Source organism: Heliangelus exortis, chromosome 14, assembly GCF_036169615.1.
Source record: "Heliangelus exortis chromosome 14, bHelExo1.hap1, whole genome shotgun sequence".
Lineage (NCBI taxonomy): Eukaryota > Metazoa > Chordata > Aves > Apodiformes > Trochilidae > Heliangelus > Heliangelus exortis.
The window spans coordinates 4,151,686-4,175,832 of record NC_092435.1 but is presented as its reverse complement, the minus strand read 5'-3'; the positions used below and the strand labels follow the sequence as shown (position 1 = coordinate 4,175,832).

Below are 24,147 nucleotides of genomic sequence, written 5' to 3'. Positions count from 1 at the left end.
GATTGGCCGCGAAAGAGGGGGAGGAGAGGCGGGGGGATGCTTCGCGCCGCCGCAGGTGCCGCGCTAGCGCTCTGCTCTCCCGAACCGCGCCGGACCGGAGCAGACCGGGCTGAGCCGCGCAGGACAGGTCTAAGCGTCGCCGGACAGGTCCGAGCCGCGCCGAACCGAGCCGCATCGGACTGACCTGACCTTCCCCATGCAGGGGAGTGGGGCGGAGCCGCTGTCCCCCGCCCCGCGCCGAGGGCGGCCCCGGGACTGAGCGGCACTGTGGGCGATGCTGCGACGCGTTCCCGTGGAGATCACCTTGCTGTAATACCGCCCCTCGCCTCCTCCCGCCCGCGGGGCCGGGGGTGCCGAGCGGGAGAGGAGGCGGCAGGCGCGCCTTGCGCGGGGCGGGGGCGGCTGCCGCCCTCGAGCATCCGTCCCTCCGCACCGCCTCTCTCCGTCCCTCCCTCTCGGCTTTATGGTGTGAGGGCAGCGATGCACAAGCACCACCACTGCTGCAAGTGCCCCGAGTGCTACGAGGTGACGCGGATGGCGGCCCTGCGGCGCATGGAGCCCCCCTCCTACGGCGAGTGGCAGCACGAGCAATACGGCTACGGGGGGTACGGCTCACAGACCCTGCCCGCGCCTGGGGGCGCCGCGCCCGCTGCCCGCGGCAAGGCCAAGCTGGGCCCCCCCACCCGCGACCCCGCCGTGATGAAGTCGCCTCCGCCGCCGCCGGGGAAGAACGCACCCAAGGTGAATGGAAGCGGCCCGGGCTGGTGGCCCGAGTGCACGTGTTCGAGCCGCGACTGGTACGAGCAGGTACGGGCCGGCTCCGGGCAGATGCTCCCCGGGACGAGATGGAACGGGGCGGGCAGCTGGTGGTGGGCAACGCGGGGAGACTGGTGGGGTAGTAGCAGAATGCAGCGTCACCCCTGAGGCTTTGCTAGTGGCTGGGATGGCCGGGATGGCTGCGTTGCTGTGGCAGGACGTCGGCATCACTCAGGTTGGCATCACCGTTGCTTTGGCTGGCCACCGCGGTCCTGTCAGTGTAAGAGCTCTGCATTGAAGCAGCCTCCCCGGGGCCGAGCTGAGATAGCTGAGTCTCTCTCGGCACAAGGTGGGCATCGGATGTGATGTTTTTTGGACACTCAACGTGAGGTTCTCACTGCTTATGATGCGTTTTCCTGAAGCCCTCGCAGTGTTGAGGTCATCCCATCATCCTGCGTTTAGCAAGCATGGGACGGGCGTGCTGTCCCTCCGGGCAGCCTCATAGGCTCGCGGTGCCGCTTACCAGCGCTCCCAGACTGGCACCCGCTCTCCATTGAGTTGTGGTTTCCTCGCTCTGCTGCTACGTCCCTGCTCCCCAAGATCATTACGTAACCCTGCTCTGGTCGCTGGCATGCTGTATGCTTTCTGCCCCGTTTCACTGCCTCCATTTCTTCCCCCACACATTCATTTTATTAGACTTCTCCTCCAGGACCTGTTCTCAGGCTGTGTCTCTTTCTCCCCTAAATGGAGAGACCATTCTTGTTTTGAACCTGCAAGCCAGCTTAGAAAATGGTTGGAGCTGATTGCAAAGCATTAAAATGGAGGCTAGACCCTGCCTGAAAAACCCTGCTTTAGAGAAAGGTATTTCAATTTGGTTTTTGTTCCTCTTTCATTCATTATGTTCAAACCTCATATCGTTTCTTATTGATCCTTCTAATTATTGCAAGTTGCTGTAGCAGGCAGACACACAGGAATCAATGGGAATTCTCTCTTCCTTTCTCGTCAAAGAACACAACCCTCTTCTTCCCTTCCCATGTTTTTTCTTCATTACTGTCTTGGTCTGTAGCTCTGATTGAAATAATTAGATTCAAAGCTGATATGCTCAGATGATGTTTACAGAAAGCACCCAAAAACCCAGCCACCTTCCTGTCAGCCTGGTCCTGCTTTCTGTCTTTCTCTGCCACTCTTTGCATCAAAATCAGCCTCTGCTCACTCTCGCCTGCTGATTGCTGGCAAGCATTCTTCCATCTTTCCTTCGCTATTTCTTTCCTTCCCTCTCCTCAGAGCAGTAAGCTTGGGGAGCTGAGTAGGAACAGAGAATTGAAGCATGTCTGCTCCATCCTTTCCACTCCTGCTTGTCTGAAAGGTCTGGCCCAAGGATTCTGGTAAGACATTTACAAGCAGGCTGGGAAGGAAGTGATGCCAGCTGCATTGCTGCCATGGCAGGCTGAGCAGGGAAGCCTTTTGTGGTTTTGCAATGGTGGAAGAGAAATTGTTGTCACTTTACGGTACTGCAAAGGAGCCCCAGGGCTTGGGCTGCTCTGAAATTCCATATTGGGAATTTCTGCTCAGCCTTGGGCTTTCTGAAGATGTGGAAAAAATATATAAAACATTAAAAGCTCTTCATGGCATTGCAAACAACAGAGGATGACAGTGTGTGAGCCTACATGAGGCTGGGGGCATCCACAGGTAGACGTGTGGTATGTGCATTGCCTGTATGTAGATGTGTATGCAATGATTAAAGCTTTGTAGCAAATACCTCAGCAATGAAGCTTCATCAGAAGCACCCCTGATCCGAGGATGCAAAGTGACTGAGCCATCAGGAATCCATTTTCTTCCCAGTGCAGTAATGGGCAGAGGGACAAAAGATAGTGAAATGGAATCAACTGGGCAGGCTTGTGCCCAGGCAGTCTGGTTTGGCTCAGTGGGAGATGTTGGGCTCTGGGTGGGTTTGGCCGAGTGCTGCAGATGTGAAGCTGGTCTGCTTTGCAGGAGCTGAGGCAGCCCCCATGTCTTCAGAAGCCTTGTCTAGTGGCAGGGCTGCCAGTTCTCAGGGTTTCCCCTTTAAATGAGCTCCCTGTCCTTGGAAGCACTTCCAGAAGCAGAGGTAGGAAGGGGTGTGCAGGCCAGGAAGCTCTTCTGGGAAGCAGGGCATCTCCCGGGAACTTCACCATCTCTCATTTCAGCTTTTTTTCTGCCCTTTCTTCTTCACGCAAGCCGAGGAGAGCATGCACTGCCTGCTTGCAGGGATGCTCTAGCACTGGAAACGTGCTCATAGTTGCATATGGTGGTGCATGTTCCCTAACACCATGCGTACTGAGATGTGTGCAGCTCTGTGGCATGTGAGATACACCCACACGTGCTTCCCAATACACAGAATGGTCCCAATATCAGCCCACACCTTCTTTCCACCTCCAGTGCCACCTCTGGTGCCTCCTTGTTCTCTCCTCCTGCCTCTCCCCTTCTCTAGGACACAAATTAGCTTGTTCAGGCAGTGTCAGTAACTGAAAACCCCTAATCCTGACCATAGAGAGGGAGGAAATCTCTGAGCTCTGGGTTTCTCATTTCTTTTTGCTTGTCTCCTCTGAAATACTTCCGTTTCTTATCTCTTATCTGTGCACATCCCCTGTTCATTAGTCCCTGCACTTGCTGTCATTGCTGTCTGCCATTGTTCCCATTACCATCCCTCCAGCTGGCTCCATGCTCTACTTGTTCCCCTCTTGCTTGCTGATGGGTGAATCAAGTTCTCCCTTCCATACCAGGGTGAGAGAAGGACTCCTGGCTTTGAGGGAGGAATGGCAGCATGATCCAAGGAAACATACCTAATGCACAGCAAAGTCCTCAAATCCCCTCTTCTGCACAGTGATGCCCACAGGCTCCCAGGGGAGGACTGCTGAGCTGCCCAGCTGTGCCTGAGCCCCTGCTCTGGCACTGCTCCCTGCACTGAGGGCCCAGCAGTAGCTGGCACCTGCCCCTTCTGCAGGGAAGGTCCAGTTCTGTGTCTTAGTTCAGCCCAAAGTACCTGGCACTGGGCATGATAGCCTGAGGAAGGGAGGTTATGATGAGATTCCCAAGGGTCTCACTATCATTTTATGTGCATTTGGAGTGGCTGGGGCATGGGCATCTCTGTTCATGGCTGTGAAGGGGCCCAGAGCAGTGCAGCTCCCTGGTGTGTGGTTGGGAAGTATGCTATGTGCCCAGAGAAGCCCTAGGTCTGCTGGCCCTGCTTGGCCAGAAATGCAGTGTCCTGCTATCTCCATTCCTGTGGGAATCTTGGGGTGCCAGTGGGGTACAAAGGGTGGGAGTCAGAGCATCATCACAGTGAGGCCATGACCACCTGCAAGTGTCCAGAGCACACTGGGCTTGCATGAACCCCCTGGCAGAGGTGTTTCATAGCCAGAGAGGTGGAGGAGGGGTTGTGTTCTCTGCCTGTCTTTGGTAGTGAAGTGTTTTACCCAAGGCAGTGCTTTTCCACACACAAACGTCACTTACAGCTTCTCCTTTGCTGGGGAATTACCTGGAGCAGATGAGCACAGGGCATCACATCTTGGTGGAAGCACCAGTCTTTGCCAAGCCTTCAGCTGCAGCTTGATTGGGGATCCTGCCTCTTGGGCCATGGATGGCAGGGGGAGGAAAGAGCCTTGGGAAGTCCATGAGAGCCCAAGATGGGTTTCTGAGTAATGAACAGGCATGGCTGAAAGGAGGTAAGAAAACTGAGGGGGCAGGCTGGAAGTCAAACGTGGATTCTTCATGGGAAATGGCTGAAGCCCCAGATGTTGCCTGGGGGGGTGTGAGAGAGGGTGAGAGGAGTGGGGTGCTGGGGACACAGAGGCAGTGGAGGTGGTGAGGTTGGCAGGGTGATGTTGCTATGGCTACTCCTGTGCTATTAATAGAAGAAATTAGCTAAATCTTTGCACTGCAAGGTGGAGGAGGAGGTAGGAGGAAGGCATTCTCTGTGTTTGGAGGGAAGGAGAGAAGCCAAAACAGGAAGGGGGTGAAGTTTTCCTCCTTTGCTCTGTGCTGTGGAGGGGTATTTAGGGGAAGCACAGCTGCCTCATCTTCCCAGTGCTTGCAGAGACTGGGAGGAAGCAGACAGAGATGAGCTGCCCTGTGGGAAAGCCTCCCCTGCAGAGCATCCACACAGAGCCCCACATGGCAGAATGAGCTCTGCTTCGTGCCAGGAGCACAGGAGACATCCTTTAATTAAAGACAACCAATCTGTGAAAGGTATTTTTGGCAACCTAAATGTAGATACTGCTCTAGTGTAACTTGCCCTTTGTGTCTGGCTCCACTGCTAAACATGGTGCTTGTCTGTTCCTGACCCTGTCCATCTGCTCAACCTCTGCTTTGCTGTTGCTTATGGTCTTCCTGCCCTTCCTCCACCTCCAGCATCTTCCACTGTGTCCTCCTACCAGTGGGAGTCTCAGGAGGGTCTTCCCTCTCCAACACTCCTTGTCACACTCCACTCCCTCATTGTGAGAGTTTGATTCACATCCCACAGACCTATTTGTCACCTCCTCACTCATGTTGTGTAAATCTGCGTTCCTATTATATCTCCCTCCATCTGATTTCACCTCTCAGCTTCTTTCTTGGGCATCTCTGTCTGGTGATCCTGCCGTCATCACCCAGTTGCTATAACCAGGCACTGAGCTGCTCTTCTTCACCAAACCCAGCCTTGCTTCTGTGCTCAGTCCCTTGCATCACAGACCTGGAAGGCAGACAGTATTCCTGGTGGTCTTGACTTTGCTTTCCTACTACTCAGCTGGAACTAAGGCTCAGTTAATGCTTTGTAGTCATTCCCTCTTCGTGTGTGTCTTCTGAGTAAATTTAAACCTTACCACCAAGATGCTGGGTGAGCATCTCCTTGCCTACCCCAAAGCATCTCACGTCCTGCTGTCAGCCATCCCCTGGATCTTGGCTGAGAAGGGTCAGATGTTCTCAGTTCTCCTTCCCAAAACATGTCAAGTTTACTTAGGAGTGGACTGCTGCTGATGTTTTTCTCCTTGCTTTTTTTATTCATCTGGAAGACTTCTCCCCCTTCCCTTGAGCTGGGGTTGTACACTTGTGCTTGCTGACTCCTTCCCTCTCCAATACTCCTTGTCACACTCCAGTCCTTCATTGTAAGAGGTACTCTTTTGATACATCCCGTTAATGTGGAGATGGATAGCATTGAAATTAGAGAGGGGACTTGAAGGCCTGAGTTTAGCATATCTCTAGCCAGATTACCAACTGCTGCCAGCAAGCCAGACCATCCCAGATGTGCAGATCAGGGCCCCGGAGCTGTACCCTGCTGATGGTTTTGTCCTGTCAAGCTGCCAGAGGGACCTTAGGAGCAGCACAGGGAGAGGCACTGGAACTGGTGTCCAGACTGCCTGTAGGGATAGATGTAGCTGCTGTAAAGGCAGCATCTGAAGCCATATAGGTGGGAGAAACACTGTTTGCACACTGTGTTTCAGAAGAGGAAAGTACCCCCAAAAAATGGGAGGATGTGGCCTGCCACATTGCCAGAGGAGGAGTAGGGGAGTTGCATTGGGGAGGCAGCCAGGGCAGGGATGTAGCTCATGTGGAGGAGGTGGCTCCTCATGAAGAATCTGGGGATTCAGCCTCTGCCATAGCAGCACCTGCCCTCACCCCTACCCCATGGCTATGCTTTCCACCTGTTTTTTTCCCCTTGGTTTTGGGTGTTACATGTCTGGGACATGCCTTAGCCTGATCCTGACCGGTGCTGAGATTCAGTGGGAATCTGCCAGCTGGTTTCAGGGTGTACTCAAGGGACAGTGGTCCCACAGGGGGTTGCATGAGATGGAAACTCAGGGAACAGCCCTATCAGAGGTCCCATCCAGGTACCCTGGGTGGGAGGTTGAAGTGAAGAAGAAGCTGTCACCATCTATAGAAAGCTGCCTTGTTTGGGTAAGCTCCTCAGTGCATCATGTGCTGTGGTGAGAGGAGAGGGGCTCACACGCCTTCCCTAGCTGCAGATGCTCAGGTAGAGAGAAGTCATTAAGACTAATCAGGCCATAATCAGATGTAACCATGGCTATGTGCTAAATGCCCACCATGCACAGACCTATGCAGGATGATTTCTGACAGAACTGTGGTTTCTAGGTCCCAGCAGGTCTGACACTGGTCTGCACTGGGGCATGAGGACCTTGGTGTGGTTGGGGTGTGGGGTCTCTGCCTGCCATCCCAAACCCTGCACACTGGCAGGAGGGACAGTGACTCTCTGGCTCAACATCACAGTGCAGTTTAGGAATGGGCATAACCCTTGCTATAAGGTTGTGCCAGCACTGCAGGTGTAATGGGCTGTGCTAAGGCTTGCAGTTAGTTTTAACACATGCACAGATGAGGTGATAGAAGGATCACTCAAGGGCCTCATTGCAAATCCAACAGGATGTTATGAACATACATGCATTTGGAGACTAAACCTTTAATACAGCATTTACCAAGTTTGGAATACCTGGATTTGAAATGAAGTTCACAGTTTAGTCTGCAGAAGCTCACTCAAGACAGGGCTCATTGAAGGACTGCTCAGAGGGTGTAATTATTTTGAAGGACATGTAGGGTTTCAGAGCATCATGGATCAGGCCCTGAATACCTTTTTGTTACCTTCATATTAACTGGAATTTAGTTTTAGACTCTGTTGATGGATAATGGTTTGCTTTTCTCCCACAGAAACATGTTTCTTAACACTTTGTAACTATGTGTGCACTGGAACTTACTGAAGAAAACTGAGTATTTGAGTCCTGGGGACTAAGGAAATCTCTAACACTGTCTCTTATTCACTCTTTCTTTTCCCTGTACCTATGTATATGACTGGGAAGGACAAAAAAATCATGTGAATGTTTCAGATGGTAACAACTCTTCCTATGAAAAAAGGAATTGCATCAATTTTATTTGGTGTTGCCAGGTCAGAGGGAAGCTACAAGAGCTCAGCACCTTTGGAAATCAGGTCACTTATTTTAGCAGGCTGAACCTGAAACAGGATATCTAACTTTCAACTATGAACAGGCTGGCCTTAATGGTTTCTAAATGGAAACTTAAACTTCACAGAGCTTCTGTTTGGGGAAGCTTTCTTTCTTTCCTGCTGAGTGAAGGTTTTTCCCAGCCCCTATTTAAGCTTACTCTAAAAAAAAAAAAAAGCACCAAAATGGAGATTAAGCCCTCGGTATCTGCTTGTGTCCACATTACACACTGGGCACTTCAGCAGTTTTGCCAAAGTTCCTTGTGACCAGGGACCTTTCAAGTCCCACATTCCATTTTTCTGTTTGGCTGTGGTGCTGTGAGCTGGTGCTGAGGCACAGCTGAGGCAGAGCATCTGCTGCCATGGCCCCAGAACCTGCTGGGGCCAAAACCCTGCAGCTCTGATGTCCCCCAGAGGCAGCCTGAAGAGAGGGGCTGCTCTCAGCTTCAGGGCACCATGCTGGCCAAGCATGGAGCACACCTGGCTAGCCAGGACCAGTGTGGCAGGTCAAGCTCCATATCTGGCTCCAGCATCATTTCCTGTGCTGCTTATGCCTGATCGGTGCCCAAGGGATGCATGGGGTCATGCTCAGCCTGTTGCTTCCCTTCACACAGAAACACTGTTGGGTGGTACATACCCTCACCTGCCCAAATGGTGCCAGGCTGCTCTTGCAGTGGGGGAAAAAAACACAGTTATTTTTGTGTAGCCCGTTTAAAGGGAAGAGACACTCATCTCTGGCCTTGAAATTCCAGTCTGCAGAAGTTTCCAGCCTCCATTTTCTTTTGCTTCCTTTCCCTATCCCAGTCTGTGATAGGGCACAGAGCTCTCTCCTGGGGCTCTGTGCAGCCCTCTGACACTCCCAGGCACTTGTGGCTCTGGCCTCCATGTAAAGAGTCCTTGAAGCCAGAAAGAGGTGGGTACAGGTAACTGTGAGAAGGGAACCAGCCTCTGCCAGCAGGGTGGTATCTCTCCTATTGAGGAGGGAAAGGATAGGAAGGCCAAAATGTGAATTTTTATTGAGATGTAGGAAAAGCCCTACATCTCACGGACTATCTAGGAGCCAGGCTTCTGTTTGGAAAGGGATCTGACATGCATAATTTCTTAATAGGAGGTCTGTGAGATGGCTTCCCTGGGCACAGCCAGCTGGATGCCTAGGGGGGGGTCTATAGGTATGCAGGTGGGAAGGGGCAAGGAGGAGGCACAGAGAGCATTTTGGAGGGATGGTGATACCACCTCTCTGCTCCACATACGTGTCCTCCAGGCAGAGGCAGAGCTGAGACTCATCCTCTCCCTCACCTCAGGCACAGGGAGCCTCAGGACTGGTTTCTATCCTGCCTTGACCTCAGGAATGCCCACAGGTTGCTATGAAGGAACTGTGACATTTCAGGTGCTTTGGGAGGTGATGCTTTTGGCAGCTGCATGTTGGGCTGTGGGTTGTTGCTGGAGACAGTACCAGTGCTGGGAAAACCAGTGTCTGTGCAAAGGGCAGGGAAGTCTGGTGCAAAGCAGATGAGTGCATCTGTGCTTATCAGGGTGAGTGGCAGCCAGCACAGGTTTGCCATGTGTATTGTGCCTTCAGGACCTGGGCTTGCTCCTGTGAAATCAATTCATTAGCTCAGAGCAAACCTGCTCCCCCCAGCAGCAGGAGCCTGTTGTTGCCCAGGCATCCCACAGCCAATCCCACCTGGCACAGCAGCATTGCACCACACCTCAGTGTCCCTCAGCTGGTACCTGTGTGTTCACAGCTCATGCCTGGCATTGTGAAGTCCTGCCACAAAACAGCTGCTTTCATATCTATAAATGCACATCTTTCTCTATGCTTTAACACCCTTTAAAAAAAAAAAAAAAAAAAAAGCCAACCCAAAAATCGGCACAAAGCAAATGGAGGAAGACTGTAAGAAACCCAGTGTGTCCACCCTGTCTAGGTTCTTCTGTTGGGTACCACCCTCTCTGGCCTCTGACCCTGGGAGGTTTCAAGAGTGTGTAGAGATTGAATTTCAGTTATCTCCAGAGTCATTTCCTTTTGTGTGTATACCCACTGCTATACTTCAGATGGTATGAAGCAAAGGATATTAAAAGGCAGATTGACTTTTCACCTTAGTCCAATCCAGGAAAGTTGCAGAAATAAAGGAGTGAAGTTGGTACTTTCCATCTAATGCACGAGCTCAGTGTCACAGGTACTCACCCTGTCCTGCACATTCCTCAGTGTGTGACACATGGGACACAGCAGCTTCCTGGGGAGACCAGCTCTGCTCATTAAGCTTGGTTTTTGTCAGCTCTAGAAACTCTTGTTTGTCTGGCTAAGATGGAAATGGGTTTATATGTGGGTACAATCCAGTTGCTGCTAGCTTGGGGAGTCTGCAGAGCATTTATTTTGTTTGGAGGAGGTATGTAATTCTTGACCTCAGTGGGTTGCCCCCCATGCTGGCTCTGTGGAGGATGTGAAGCTGTTAGAAAGCACTGGGATTTCAGCTCTGGAGACAATATCTTGAACTTCCCATTCAGAGTCTCCCTGCTTGGCTACCATGTGCCAGCAGTCCATGAGGAAATACTCAGCCTTTGGAAGCAAGCTAGTGAATCACCTCCATTTGCATTTAATTGCAGCTTTTATTTTGGTTCAAAGTTTTGAAAAATCATCCTGATTTGCAGTTCTTACCTTTGTCCCAGCAGATTACAACAAGAGGTGAAGGGTGATACTTACGGACACTTGGTGCTTGGCTGCCCTCAGATGACTCTGTTGGGGCCCTTGGGCTGCAAGGGCCATTCACTCATTGGAAATACAGCCCAAACAGCAGCAGTCCCTCTCAGATGACTGCCCAGAGGTGATATCTAAAGGTGTTTCTGTAAGGCTGCATCCATCCCCTGAGGTGTGTCTTTAGTACTGCCAGCTGTCCTGCTGTTCCCTGCACATGCTACAGTGGAATGACTCCAGCCAGGGGCAGGCTCCTAGGGAGGAGATATCCCTCTTGCCCACGGCCTTCTCTTGCCTTTAGCTGCCCCCAGACTGGCTCTGGGCTCTCCTGTGACCTCTGTAGGGAGCTAATTCCTTGCTGGGGGCTGCACAGAGCAGGGCACCGGTCCCTCTATTAGCATGTGGGCTGTGGCTGCCACTGGGGTCACTGTGTAGTGCTTGAGTGTTGGTGTCTTGACATAAATGAATGTAAGGCTCTGCTTCTCTCAGCCCTCATGAGGCCAGCTGACCTTCAAACCTTATTTCACCACCATTCCCTTCAACTCTTGTTGCTGCCCAGATTTTCCCAACAGCTTTCCTCTGCCTCGCTGGCTTTGTGCCTAGATCAATATCTCTGCATCTGTGCAGTGAACCCCCCTCACTCCCTGAGGTCCTTCAGTACCATCTTCCCTGCAGTCTCCAGACCCTGAGCCCAAGGATCTGAGCAGCCCCCTGGGCCTCTTCTTGAGAGTTCAGGGCACCTCCAGCTCTGCTGAGCTTTGGTGGTCCTGCTGCCAGGATGAGGTGAGCACTTTAGGGCTCAGACCTCTTTCCATTTGCAAACCCCTCAAGTACAAATAGGACTTGGTAAATAATAATAGAGTGATTAAGTGTTTTAGATGAAAGAGATCTGACAGCCCCCATTGAATGCGACCGGAATGCACAAACTTGTTCTCTCTCCTCTCTGCATGCAGCAGCCCCCTGCTCCTTAGGGCATAACACCATTCCTTATACAATTGAGGGCACACCAATATGTTCCTGTTGCCCAGCAAAGAATGATGACATTCTGCCTCCTGCCCTGGCCAGCAGAAGGCTCGGTATGTGCCTGCCTGACAGGGAGGTAGAGGCTTTTCATTTTCAGGCCCTCTGCTTATTTCTGAGTCTTAGGTCTTTTCTGATTCTGCTGTAGAATGGGCAAGATGCAAATGTTGGAATATTTGCAAGCAGAAGACAGAGCTAATGTCCAAACACCTTTCTTGCAATAGCTGGAATAGATACCTATGGGATGCAAGGGGGGATTTCCTGGTCTGAATTCCTCCTGACCATGTGTGTCTTTGTTCTAAACAGCCACTCACATTCAACATCCCCTGGGTCCCATCTGGAGCCTGTGTGGGAAATTGTGCTTCTAGCAGTATTTTGAGATGTAAAAATCACTAGTGTGGAATGGCTGCAAAGGATGTGCAGTGAGCATTGTAGACAAAATATGTCCTTAGGGCCCACCACTATGTGAGAGAGGCAATGTGATGTGTGATTTGTGGGCTATTAGTAATTTAACTAAGAGACTGCAGTGGGGCTCAATGAAAGGCTCAGGCTGGACCTGCAAAAACCTATGTAACATTAGCATAGAGAGTACTTGTCCCTGGGAGAAATCAAAAACATCATTTGTGGAGTTGAATTTGTGTCATAAATCACGGAGCATGTGACAGGCTACACACACTTAGGACGCCTCTTCTGCATCCTTCCTGGAAACTCATCAAATGAGAGCTGGCCTCTGGCCCATCAAGGTTCAAGCTTCCATCATTTGTTAATTGCTGGCAGTATAAGTACATCTTTTTTGCTTGAAATTTGGAATCCCTTCCTAGAATTGCACTGGAGACTAATAAAGGCCAGTGCCAGGTTTAATACATGCTATCTCACAAGTTATCTGGATTAAATGCAAGGACTGGGTACTGCCAGAGAGGGGATATTCCCAGTTTAACATTGCTTCTGGGCCATGGAGATGCCAAGACATTGGACCTGAAGATTGTGATTCAGGGGGAGGGGTTTGGCAGGGGTGCTTGGAAGTGGTCATATTTGCCTGAGCTAGAGAATTAAATGCCATAAAAACTATGGTTTTGTAACCAATGGTTACAACTGCAGGAAAGATCACAAAGCATTTAAGTAAGTCAGATAACAACCTTGTTCTTCATCCATATAAGAGGATAAACTTTCAAGGCAAGATTTAAATCACAGTCCAGTTGACCCCTAACTCTCCCACCCTTAAAATTTGGAGAGTGAAAAATCCAGAAATACCATCAACTAAAAGGAGACAGTGGGGGCTGCCATCCAGCTTTATATGAGTAGGTTGGTCTTTGGCTAATACAAACCCAGAGGAGGGCAGTGAAGATGTAGCCTGCTCCTACCAAGACATCACAGAGTCACAGAGGTCATTGGGCTGTGCAATCCAGTCACTGGGGTTACTGGACAGATAGTGGTTTCTGTTTATTTCTGCACTATCCCACACCTTGACTTGCTTGCTCCTGATTAATGTTTTTGATGCCCTAAGGCATCACCTCCCCTTGTAGCTCACACCCCTTAGCATTTTTCTCCACATGAGCCTTGGAACAATGAATCCCTACTCACCAATGACCCTCCAGATTTCTCACCACTTGCTGTCGCATGCCAGCGAGGGATGTCGGCCTTGTAATCTTAAATTTCTTGCTTTTTTGCCGCTTCTCCCTCGCGGGTCCGCTCAGAGGCTGCGTCTTACCCCCCTCCCTTGTCTCAGCAGCGATGCGGGCAGGGCTGGCTCCGCGGAATGGGCTGCGCCGCGGGCCGCTGGGGATGCCGCGTTTCAGGAGGTTGCTGCGCTGGACAGCTCCTGTTCTCGGGACCCCGTGGCTCGGCCCCGGCGGCTTTTCCAGCACCTTCCACCAGGAAAGCCTCGTCCCTTTCGGGCCTTGTCCCTGTATTCTGCCCGCACTTGCCCTTGTGTGTCCCCTCCTGCCATGTGCAAGGAGCTAATAGGGAGAGAGCAGTCCAGGAGGCAGGACACCCAGAGAGGGAATCGTAGAATCAGCCAGGTTGGAAAGGATCAAGAGTTGGACTTGATGCTCTCAAAGATCCTTTCCCAGACCATGGCACTGAGTGCCACATTCAGTCTCTTCTTAAAAACCTCCAGGGATGGAGAATCCACCACCTTCCTGGGTAGCCCGTTCCAATGACTGATCACCCTCTCTGTAAAGAATTTTTTCCTAATATCTAACCTAAACCTCCCCTGGCAGAGCTTAAGTCCATGCCCTCTCGTGCTATTGATAGCTGCCTGGGAGAAGAGACTGACCCCCCCCTGGCTACAGCCTCCTTTCAGAGGTTTAGGGGGAGCACTGCAAGAGAGAGGGTTACATGGCAGGAGGGGACAGAGGAGTGGATGAGTGAGTCTGCCCAGCAGGGGTTTGCCCCACGGGTAACAAGGATGAGGGACCAAACACTGCCACCTTTCCCAGGGCATGGTGGCCCCATGCTTAGGAGGGGCAGCAGCAGCTGCTCAAAGATGTGTGAAGGCCTCAGGGCTGGTTTGCTGGCAATATAACTCTACTTCAGGAGGACTGCCTCCTCTACTCTTTCTGTTTCCTAATCCCTCAGTAATGTGGATTTCAAGTATGTTTTGGTGCTGAATTCTGGCCTGAGGCTGGGAGAGTTTCCATGTTTCCCAGTAGCCAAGGATGTGGGTTGTTATGGATGCACGAGGCCTAAGAAAGGCATTGATGTCCAGAATCATGCTGTGGCCCTGCTCCTGTCCCAGGGCTCCTCAGCACCTGGAGGAGAGACCATAGCAGAGCTCTTCCCAAACTGCTCTCTGCCTCAGGAGAGAGGAGGTTGTCTGCAAAGGGCTGGATTTATCACTCAGCTCAGTGACATCCCACTTTTGTCTCCTCACAGGCCAACCCTGCTCCCATTATTGTGAACACAGACTCACTGGAACAAGGGCTCTCTGTAAGTCTTCTGATTTTGTTTTACTTCCTTTGAACAAGCAGTGTATTTTCCCTGCTCAGAGGTGCAGGAAAGGTTTCTCCATCTCAGGCAGGCCCCAGTGAAGTGACAGTACCTGCACCACATCCCTACAGCACATCCCTCCCCCAAACATTGCTGGGGCTGGGTGACTGAGAAGAGCCATGGCCAGCAGCAAGCAATGCTAGGGACCAGTATCACAAGGAGGGTACAGGGCAGGAGGCACTCAGAGGGGCAATCTGTGGGGTAAGCAGGCATCAAAGGAGCAGGGAGAGCTGGGCTGGCTGTGTTCATGGTTACCCACACATCCATTTCCACAGCTTCTCATGCAGGGTGGCTGTGAGGCTCTGATCTGCATCCTTTGCCGTCCTGCACTGCCTCAGCCCCCTTCAGCAGCCCTGGCACCTCAGGAGACAGGCAGGACTCCTTGGGTGCTTGCTGACAGAGCACCTGCTGGTCCTCAGGGCAGCAGGATGCATCAGATGCTGCTCCTCTCCCAGCGAAGGCTGCCAGCAGCTGAGCAGTGCTTGGTGACTGTGAGTGTTTGCAACCACAGTGCATTTGGCACTCTTGGCATAGTATAAAGATTATGGTCCTCAGTTTGTTGCAGAGAGGGTTTGTGTGCTGCTGCATTCCTTCCCAGAACATCTGTGAATCATTCCTGCCAGGGGGATGGAAGGACCCTGCAGCACTGATTCTGTGCTTGTGGGGCGCTTCCTTTTTTCCCCAAAGGGAACACAGCTGATGGCTTGCAAGAGCTGGATGCTTTATATTTGGCTTTCTTCTGATACAGCAAATTTCAGCTGCCTTCCAAATTAATGAATGGCAGCAGGACTCATATCTGGGGTTGGTTTGTCTTTGGAGTTGCAGGTGGCTTCTGGTGGTTCGACGTTCCTTTTAAAGAGCTGCAGATTTCAGCCCACAGCCTGTGGTGGGGTCATTGCACATCAGAGCTGGGCTGGTTATGTAGGGCTACAAAATGGAAGTTAAGCCCAGATGAGATCTCTGCAGCCCTGGCTGCATGGTTTAATTATGCCTCATATTCTGAACAAAAGCCACTTGGCATTGAAGAGGAAGGTCTTGGTGCTTCTCTTAGCATGATGGTTGTGGGTCCTGCAGCCTTGTATGATCATGGCAGAAGAGATTTGCTCTCCCCAGATGCTTGCTTCTCCAAACCCATGGCATGCCAGGGTATTTTTGGGGCTGGAGGCTTCTCACAGCTTGCTAGGCACCTTGGCTGCAGGGCAGTGCTGTGTTGCTGCCTGCTGTCTATGCTCACCTGGTTTGTGCTGTTCTACAGGGAACTAGAAAAAGGTCAATGCCTCCTGCAAAGGAAGGACACACTGCGAGGCTGGACTGGGGAAAGTGAGGGATGTGTTGTGGACAGGGCAGGGAGGTATTCCTGGATGGAAAATCTGCTTTCATGACTGTTTTGTACCCTTCCTCCTTTTGGGGGACATTGCCTGCTTGCTGTTGAAACCGCCAGTGCCCCGTCCTTTTCCAGGCTCCTGTTCTTCTTCCCTGTGTGTCCAAGGGCAATGAGAGGTGAGCCTGAGGGCCAAGGACAGGCTCTGTCACCTCAGGTAGGCTCCCAAGCCCTGCAGAAGCCAGCAGCAGGAGCCCACATGTGGGGCCAGCAGCTGCCTCCTCCCACCACAGCACAATTTCACTTTCCTGCCCTTCTGGCTTTCTCTCCCCACTCTCTCATTAACTCCATATCCCTTCCTCCTCCTTCTCCCTTCACCTCATTAGCTCAATATCCCCATCTGCCCCTTCTCTGTGTGCCTTGGCCACAGCTGCTTCTTTCTGTGCTGGGGTGGGTTTGGCCAGGTTTTGAGGGTTGCTCTGCACCCCTGGTAGGCACCAGCATCACCCTGGGGATGGCAATCACCTACCCCATCTATGCAACTCCAGTGACACTTGTGGGGGTGGGAGAGCTGCCCTGCAGTGGTCCAAAGGAAGGGGAAGGTTGTGGCTGCTGTCTGAGGGGCAAAGAAGCATCATAAGTCCCATGCCCACACTGCACCACCTGCTAGGTGCCTGAAGGAGCCTGTACCCAAGTCAGGAGAGACACCTGACTTTGATTCCTCTTGCCTACAGCTTTATGTCATATCAGCACAGAAACAAGCCCTGATCCATTCTTTCCTTGCCTGGGGTTCCAAGCTCCTGGAGAACACACCCCAAAACCTCCCATTTGGGAGTTTCCCAGGTCATCAAAGGAGCTACACCAGGGGCTTGGTGCAGAAAAGCACAACAGAATGCCAAATCTAGAAGCATGAGTTTTTGCAAACCCAATTGCTGAAGCCTGTTGGTACAGTGTGTATTTGGAAGAGTTAAAAGTCACATCTTCCAGACTTCAATTGCTTAACTATTCAATGCTTTCCTTAATTATAAACAGATGGATGTAATCTAGTTCCTTCCTGTTCTAGCTCCATTGATTGTATTGGACTAGCTTCTGGGCTGAGTTTGGCTCTGGCTGTTTATCAAGATCTCTGCCTCACATCTTTGTCTACCCACCTCCATCCCCAAGAGTGTGTGGCACCAGTAGCACCATAATGTGCTGCAGCACCAGGTCCCACTCACCACCAGAACTGGGGCTTGGCTCTGCTGCCTGCAACTTGCGTGGAGCCCAGCACCCCCAGGGTGTAAAAACCCAAATAAATCCTTAAAAAATTCCTTCTATATTAAAAGGGGTGCTGGAGGGGATCAGCTGTGCCAGCTCCAGGTCATTGCTCGTAGTTTCACCCCTTGGTATATTTTGTAGGTAAACAGAGAATCAGAAGCCCATTTCCCATGGCAGACAGGGTCTCTGCATTTCAGTGTCACCTCTCTGAAGGTGAAATAACTTCTTGCTGCCCAAGGTGCATGGCAGCTTCTGCCAAGCAGTCCCAAAATGATCAGGTGAGGTCACACCAAAGCCCTTAAGGAATTTCATACCCTAGGTCCTTGGTGCCCTCCTTTTGTGCCCCTCTGCCCAGGAGTGTGATGCTGCCGTCTCCTCAATATCTAAAAGCCAGGTCTGAGGAAGCTAAGTGGTTTCCAAGCCTAATCCTGACCAGAAAGTGCCACAGAAGCCTCAGTCTCTGCCACTAGTGAATGCAGAGGCACCTCCTTGTGCAGCACTGACTCTGCTGCCACTGTCCCCAGCCACAGCTGCTGCAGGATCAGGAATGTCAGAGGTGGTTACCACAGTCCAGTGCTTTTGAACGATGCAAAACTTCCTTGTAAGCCTGTAAAACATAAAAAATAAAAACTAAACTACTATCCTAATGCTTTCATACCAAGTGCTGGCAGTGGGACATCCTACTGCCAGTTCCTACAGACAGCATGGCTTTAGAGCCCTCCCAGCTGTGTGCTGAGGCCATCAGGCATCAAACCATTTCCTTCTGCCTGGGTTCAGCAGACTCATCCCCAGGACCTGCTGACAAAAGGCTGATCAGGAATACAGTGCACAAGGCCAACTTGTAAATTTGGTCTCTTTTTTTCATTAGAAAAAAAAACCAAACCAAACCAATGCAGACCCCAGCTCTCTAGCAAACTGCAAAGCACTTTCCACTTGCACTGATGTGATGTTGGCTGGTGGAACCTGCAGACAGCTTGCAGTAGCTCTGGAATGCATGTGCTCTTCTGTTTATCAAATGAATGTTAACTCTGCAGCCTTCTGTTGATGATTTAAATGTCAGCATCACTATTTCTCTGCTGCTCAAAACATGAAAGGGAAGTGAAGGCCAGCAAAGAGTGCCTCTTCTTCAGCCTTCAGGTGGGCTTCCTGCATGGGAAGGACTTGGAAAGAAATACTCTTAACTCATTTCTGTGAGAGACCAGGTGGTGCTTTGGATCAGGATATGCCACCCCTGTCAGCTTTGAAAGCCTTACGTGGGGAGATGGGAGCAGGGTTGAGTGTGATTTCCCTTCCTGGGGACAATGGAGCTGGGCATCTCCCCACCTAGCCCATAGCACTGAGATGGCCCCTAACAGGAGCTGGGGAGGAGCACAGGACACCAGAGAAGGAGAAAGCAGATCCAGGTTGCAGCTGCTCCATTGAGTGCCATGGGGAGGTTTTGCTGTCAGTGAGTGACTGGTATTCAATTTTCCATTCTATTTTGCTTTGTTGGCTTGTTCCCTTGGTTACATGGTGTATATTAAGGTATTCATTTGGCTTCCTTATGGAATTAACTGTAGTTCTGTTGCATGGATTTTGGAAATACAATCCAAACAAAAACTTCATGGTCAGGCCTGTCTGACCCTGGCATGTCTGGCCAGAGCAGGCTGCTCCTGGCATATGCCATACCGGGCAAGTGCTGACACCGCTCGCATTCATGGAGTGCTGCAAAACACCCCACAGCATTGTCAGCACCAGGATTTGGGGAGTGGGGAAACCCCAAATTTACCTGCCTGGTAGTGGGGTGCCTGGTGGGGTTGCATGCCAGCGTGTCCCTGCACCCTGAGTGCTTGCCAGCAGTGGCTGCTCTCTTGGAAAGGCTCACGCGCTGCTGGCGCTCCCTGCGACTCACAGATTGTCAACGTTTTCTACACATCCCCATCCTGTAGGTATGGATGTGCTGTTCCTCTGCGGCCGTGGGTGTGCATATGGCTGGCTGTGTGGAAACTGTGCTGCATGCCAAAGCAGAGAGGACAAAGTGTATAGTAGCAAAGGGTGCCAGGAATCCTGAGTTGCTGGAAACACAAGGAGAGGCAGCAGCATGCCGCACGCACCAGGCTACCAACTGTGGAGAGGAGATGAGCCCAGAGGCTGCAGCAAGGGAAGCTGTGAGGGCAGTGTGGGACAGCTCCACGCAGGATTAATTGGTAGGGTAGGATGCAAGGAGGGAAAGACAACCCGTGCTCATGGAGAGCCTGTGGCAAGGGAAGCAGTGCCCTCCTCCCTGCAAGACCACAGCCCAAGGCCGTGCTGTGGTGAGGCCATGCGTCCCTGTCCCTCTTAGTCTGTTGGGGATCCTGCTGTAGGTTAATCCCACAAATCCCAGTGCTTTTCTGCAGAGGGATCCTGTTCAAGAGCTGACCAGAGCCTTTTGCAATGTGCTGGGAAGATCAGAACATCCTAATATTGGAACATGTGGATGTCCTGACCCTGAACTGTGTCCCGAAGTCTTCCCGTGGCTGATGGGAACCAGACACGGAGCGCATCTGAGGAGGGACAAACCTCTCAGCCTGTGTTCCCTGGAGCCCCTATCCCACCTCTGTTCTCTGACTCTCCTCAACTTCATCTTTCTTCAAGTGCAGATCCCACAACACAGTATAGGATTGCTCTGTCCTCCCTAGGGCTGTACCAGGCCTGGGATGAGGGGCATGTTCCACCCCAGATCCTGGTATGCAGAACTGTTTCATCACCTGGGTACTTGATTATTCCCACCTGGAAGTACTTGTGTACATATAAATAGGGCCTCACAGCCACCTCCCTGAGTTTCTTTCCATGGTGTCAGGTGATAACTTCTGGCATAAATTATGTTTGTTGTTCCCTTCATCTAATGACCCAGTACTGTTGGGTTTTAGAGGATGACCAAGCTGTACCTCAATGGAGGTAGATAGGGAGATGGACAAGCAGGACAAAATCAGCACGGTGGTGATGGATAAGGGGAGCTGTTCCCCAACAAAGTCACAGCAGTTCCAGTTTAGGATACAGAGTGCATACAGAAAATAGCTCCATACGATCTACCAGCCATCAATTAATGGTGAGTAATAATCTGCAGGAGGAGCCCTGCCTGTTGTCCAGAGGGTGCATGAAGGAAGAGGTGTTTACCTGCTGAGCTTCATGTCCTGTCACGGCTGCCATGCCATGCAATCTGCCTGTGTCCCATCCCTTTTTTCCCAAGTGACTCAGATTGAGAGGCTCAGTTCAGTCTTCTCTAAAATTGTTGCTGTTTAGTGTAACAATTCCAGATGTTCTAATAGCCAATTGCTTTGCAAATCTTCCTGAATTTTAGACCTTGTCAGCTGTTCATGGCCTAATCATGATGACCTGGAATGAAACAGCTGATTTATTGTCCTGTGCATTGTTGCTTATAGGGAAGGTTTTGACCTGCACATTTAACATTTTAGAGCCTACAGTTGTATCCCTTTTGTTTCAGGCCATTAGGTTTCCCAGAGCCCTGCTTTGATGCTGTGGATAGGGGAGATTTTGAAGCATGAGGATCAGTATGGTGTACAGCACTGAGACAGGCTACACCATTTTTTTTTATATAAGGGCATCATAATGTTTTCCCCTCTTACTGTGTCCCACACTCACACCTTGTTTCCTTTGCACCCAACTAATTCTGTAGAATAAATTATTCAGAATTCATCATTAACACAGTCATGCCACTAAAAGACTTAAAAGATACAAGCTGCTAAAGGTGTTGATTATGTACAGACATTATTTTTTTTCCTTAAATGGACCAACTTCCTTTTCTTCCTGCAGCAGTGAATTCCCAAGGTAAATTACATGCTGTGTAGCAAAGTCATTATTTCTTTTTGTGCTTTGAGTTGTGTTCCTTTTCATGCCTGGAGAAATGGGGCGGGAGAATAAAGACTTTGCACTGAAGTGCATTAAAGTCAGTGGGCTTTGGCTCATGCCCAGAAAGAAAAGCAGCACACGGTTTAATTCCAGGGCAAGCTCAAGCAATTGCATTTAAGGTTTTTTCAGCGATGATGGCACAGCTTTTAGGTTGGATTCTTGATATTCTGCTATTAGAAGGCAAAAACAAATTCCCCCAGGACCAGCACAGAGCCATAACACACTGTCTTTCTCTCCCCCAGGTGAATGGCAGTGATGGGATGTTCAAATACGAGGAGATTGTCTTGGAAAGGGTAAGTGCTCTTTACTTACCCACCAGCAGCCTTTGCTGCCTCTTCCCACTCACCCTCCTACCAGCACAGCCAGCAACCCCCCACATCCCTGTGCCAAGTAATACGGAAAGGTTGGTCTCTGCACCCCACTCTCTTTTAAGGCTTTTGGGGGTGTTGCACCTGCCTTCCCTTTATTGCCTTTTCAGTGCAGGGAGAGGTGGGCTTGCTGCTTCTTGCCCTCACAGACCCCTCCAGAAGGGAGGAGGAGGGCTTCTGCCTGTCCTCCCTCATTCACACCCTCACCCCCACAAACCTGCTATGGAACTGGGGGAGGAAGCTCTTTGTCACCACCTTTACCAGAAAATGGAGGTGTAGGGAGCTCTGCTTGTGCAGACACACAGGCAGGCTCACTCCACAGCTGGGCATGGGGGACTGATGCCTCCCCGTCACCGAACTCCCCATCTCTTGTGGTACACGGTCTGGAGATGCTAAGCAGCAAGAACAAGTTTTCTGGTAAACTGGACCACAATGGGGGGAATATCTGCTTGAGCCTTTTCTTGTCTGTTGTCAATGCAGAGCTGATGCACAGCACAGTACCAGCTGTGATTCAAATTAGCTTTCCCCCACAGATGGGGCTTACCCAGGGGCAAGCTCGAACTACACAAGGCAGGGAGGGCTTTCCCCTGGTGCCCAGAGACCAGCAGGGATGGAGGGAGAGCAGGAAAAGCTGGCTCAAAGTTTGCTCCAGGAGGTGGGCACAAACCTACTGAGCAGGGATGGATGGGACACTCTGTGGCACACCTTTCCTCCTCCTTGCTGCCACGCCGGGTGGCTCTGCTTTGCCACATGGACAGCATCACAGGGGAAAATGCATTGCTCATTGTTCTGTTCTTCTCTGCCTTTAGTCATCTCCCTCCTCCCCTTGGCTCTGCATCAGAGAGGTGGGTGGATGGAAGGTTATCTAGGGCTGCCGCCTCACCCACCACTTCCCTGGCGTGCCTGACAAAACCAGCCCAGGGGATGCTTCCTTTTTTGGGCTGAGTGCTTCTTGCTGCAGGCCCTATTTAGAGGCAAAAGCCTTGTTATCAGGGATTCTTCAGTGCATCCTCTGTCCTAAGCCCACAGTAAGAGCAGGAAGGGATCTGGCATGGTCACACAGAGAGGCAGCACTCATTGATGCCCCCATTTCAAAGGCTCAGAGATTTCTTCTCCAACGGTGAGAAACCATAAGGGAATTTTACAGATTAGTAGTCAGGGACCATACCCAGGTCCTCCCCCTTCACCTGGTCCCCAGTGGGATACATCAGCCCCATCTTATAGCAGAAGCAGCACCCTGGTGCCTATGGGTGAGGTGGTCCCCTTGCTGAGGTGTTAGACTCCCAGAGATGGCCTCAGTGTACCCCAAAATTGCTGGTCTGTCACTGTTATTAATCCTTGTCAAGAAAAGGCCAAATGAAGCAATGATCTGGGGGCAGTAACTGGGGAAAAAACATCTGCAGAAGGATGTGGCTTTGGGCTTACCCACCATACGTGTGTCTGCAGTAGGAGCCACCCCTGTGTCTACATCAACCCCGATGCCAGCTAAGAAATTCCTTGAACTCCATTTCAAGGTTTATCGAAATGAAATTATTACCTCCCAGAAATTTGCATGTTTTATAGTTGGCACTGGAGCACACCTCTAAACAGGCACAACAAATGGCCAGGGACCATTTTGTACAGCCTCACCTTCCTTGCTGGGGCCAGGCTGGTTCTCTGGTGACAGTAAGCAGATTTTTTGGGCTGGGCACAGTATAAACAGAATCCAGCTTAGAGGAAGGAGAGCAGCCTCAGACCCTTTTGCTGTTGAATGCCTCTTCATCATTAGCCATCCAGATCCCAGCTGGCAGGAGAGCATCCAGGAACACAGTGTAGTGAGAGGCACTGGGAGTGCCACATACTGTGTCATGAGTCGTATAAAGTCAGAGCAGAGGCCTCTGTGTTTCTTCAAGAGCTGATGCTGAGCCCAAATTTCTGTGAAGAAGCACAGGCCCAGCTGGCTGCTGGTGCTGGATGATCCCAGGGAGCCTGGGCCCTCCTGGACGCAGTTCCCTTAGAAAGTCACAGCTCCCCATCACATAACACTGAGCAGTGGAGCTGTGGGCAGCCAGGAAAATGCCCGGCCTGAGCCTATTTGTGTATGAGAAGTGGGCACAATAGGATGTGACTAAGTGGGAGCTCTTCCACTTGAAAAAACAAGGCAAGGAGCCATCTGATTTTCAAGGCAGAGCAGAAAAAACAGGATTTGTCCACTTGCATTAAACATGGAGCTGGAAGCAGTGCCTGTGAGTGTAAGAAGTGGAGATCCTGTAAGAAGTGGTGCAGGACTGTGGCCACTTGCTTGTCCTAGGATGCTGATGAGATGGGGCTGGAGATGCAGCACTGCCCTTGCGTTCCCCCCAGGCCGACTTCAGCAGGGTGAAGATCAAGTGATACTCCAAGCATGACTGAGAGGAAGAGGAGGCAGAACTGGAGACCCCACTCCATCCTGACAGCTCCCTCTACCCAATCCTGCAAATTGTGACATTGACACTGGTGGTCCCAGGGTTGGCCTGGGCCAGATCACCATCCCAGGGTGCAGGACAGCAGGTTTGGGATGCTGATGACTGGCACAAGCCCCACTGCTCCATGCAGCTGCAGCATCAGTGTCTCCTCCTAGGGAGCAGCTAGCTAGTGGAGTTTTCTCCGCCAAGGACCACCCCCTCTTCCCCCAGCTCACTGCCTGCCTCAGAGCCTCTCAGCAGAGGCGCATTGGCGAGGGAGGTCCTTGGCGGCTCCCACTCCATCTGTTTGATGCTCCATGCTGCTACGCCGAGTGCCTCAGCTGATGAGCAGCAGCCTCCCCTTCGGCCACGCATCCCTCTGCCCCCTGAGCTCGGCACCCTGAGGTGTGACAGATGCTGTGAGGGCTCCCACGCCCAAGAATCTGCAGCTAGGAGGGAACTGCTTC

The 24,147-nt window shown here is 51.4% G+C and overlaps 1 protein-coding gene across 8 annotated transcripts in view; it reads left to right on the top strand.

The window, feature by feature from the left end:
- DLG3 (discs large MAGUK scaffold protein 3) overlaps window positions 1-24,147 on the top strand; it is a 75,626-nt gene that overhangs the window by 24,738 nt on the left and 26,741 nt on the right. For 3 of the 8 annotated variants that reach the window (XM_071757448.1, XM_071757446.1, XM_071757452.1), the window contains exons 5-6: window positions 14,307-14,360; window positions 21,132-21,182. In XM_071757448.1, the coding sequence (XP_071613549.1) occupies window positions 14,307-14,360; window positions 21,132-21,182 (105 nt within the window). Of the gene's footprint in view, window positions 1-9; window positions 808-14,306; window positions 14,361-21,131; window positions 21,183-24,147 lie in introns of those variants that run through there. The other 5 variants (XM_071757451.1, XM_071757449.1, XM_071757453.1 and 2 more) reach the window with 5 other exon arrangements.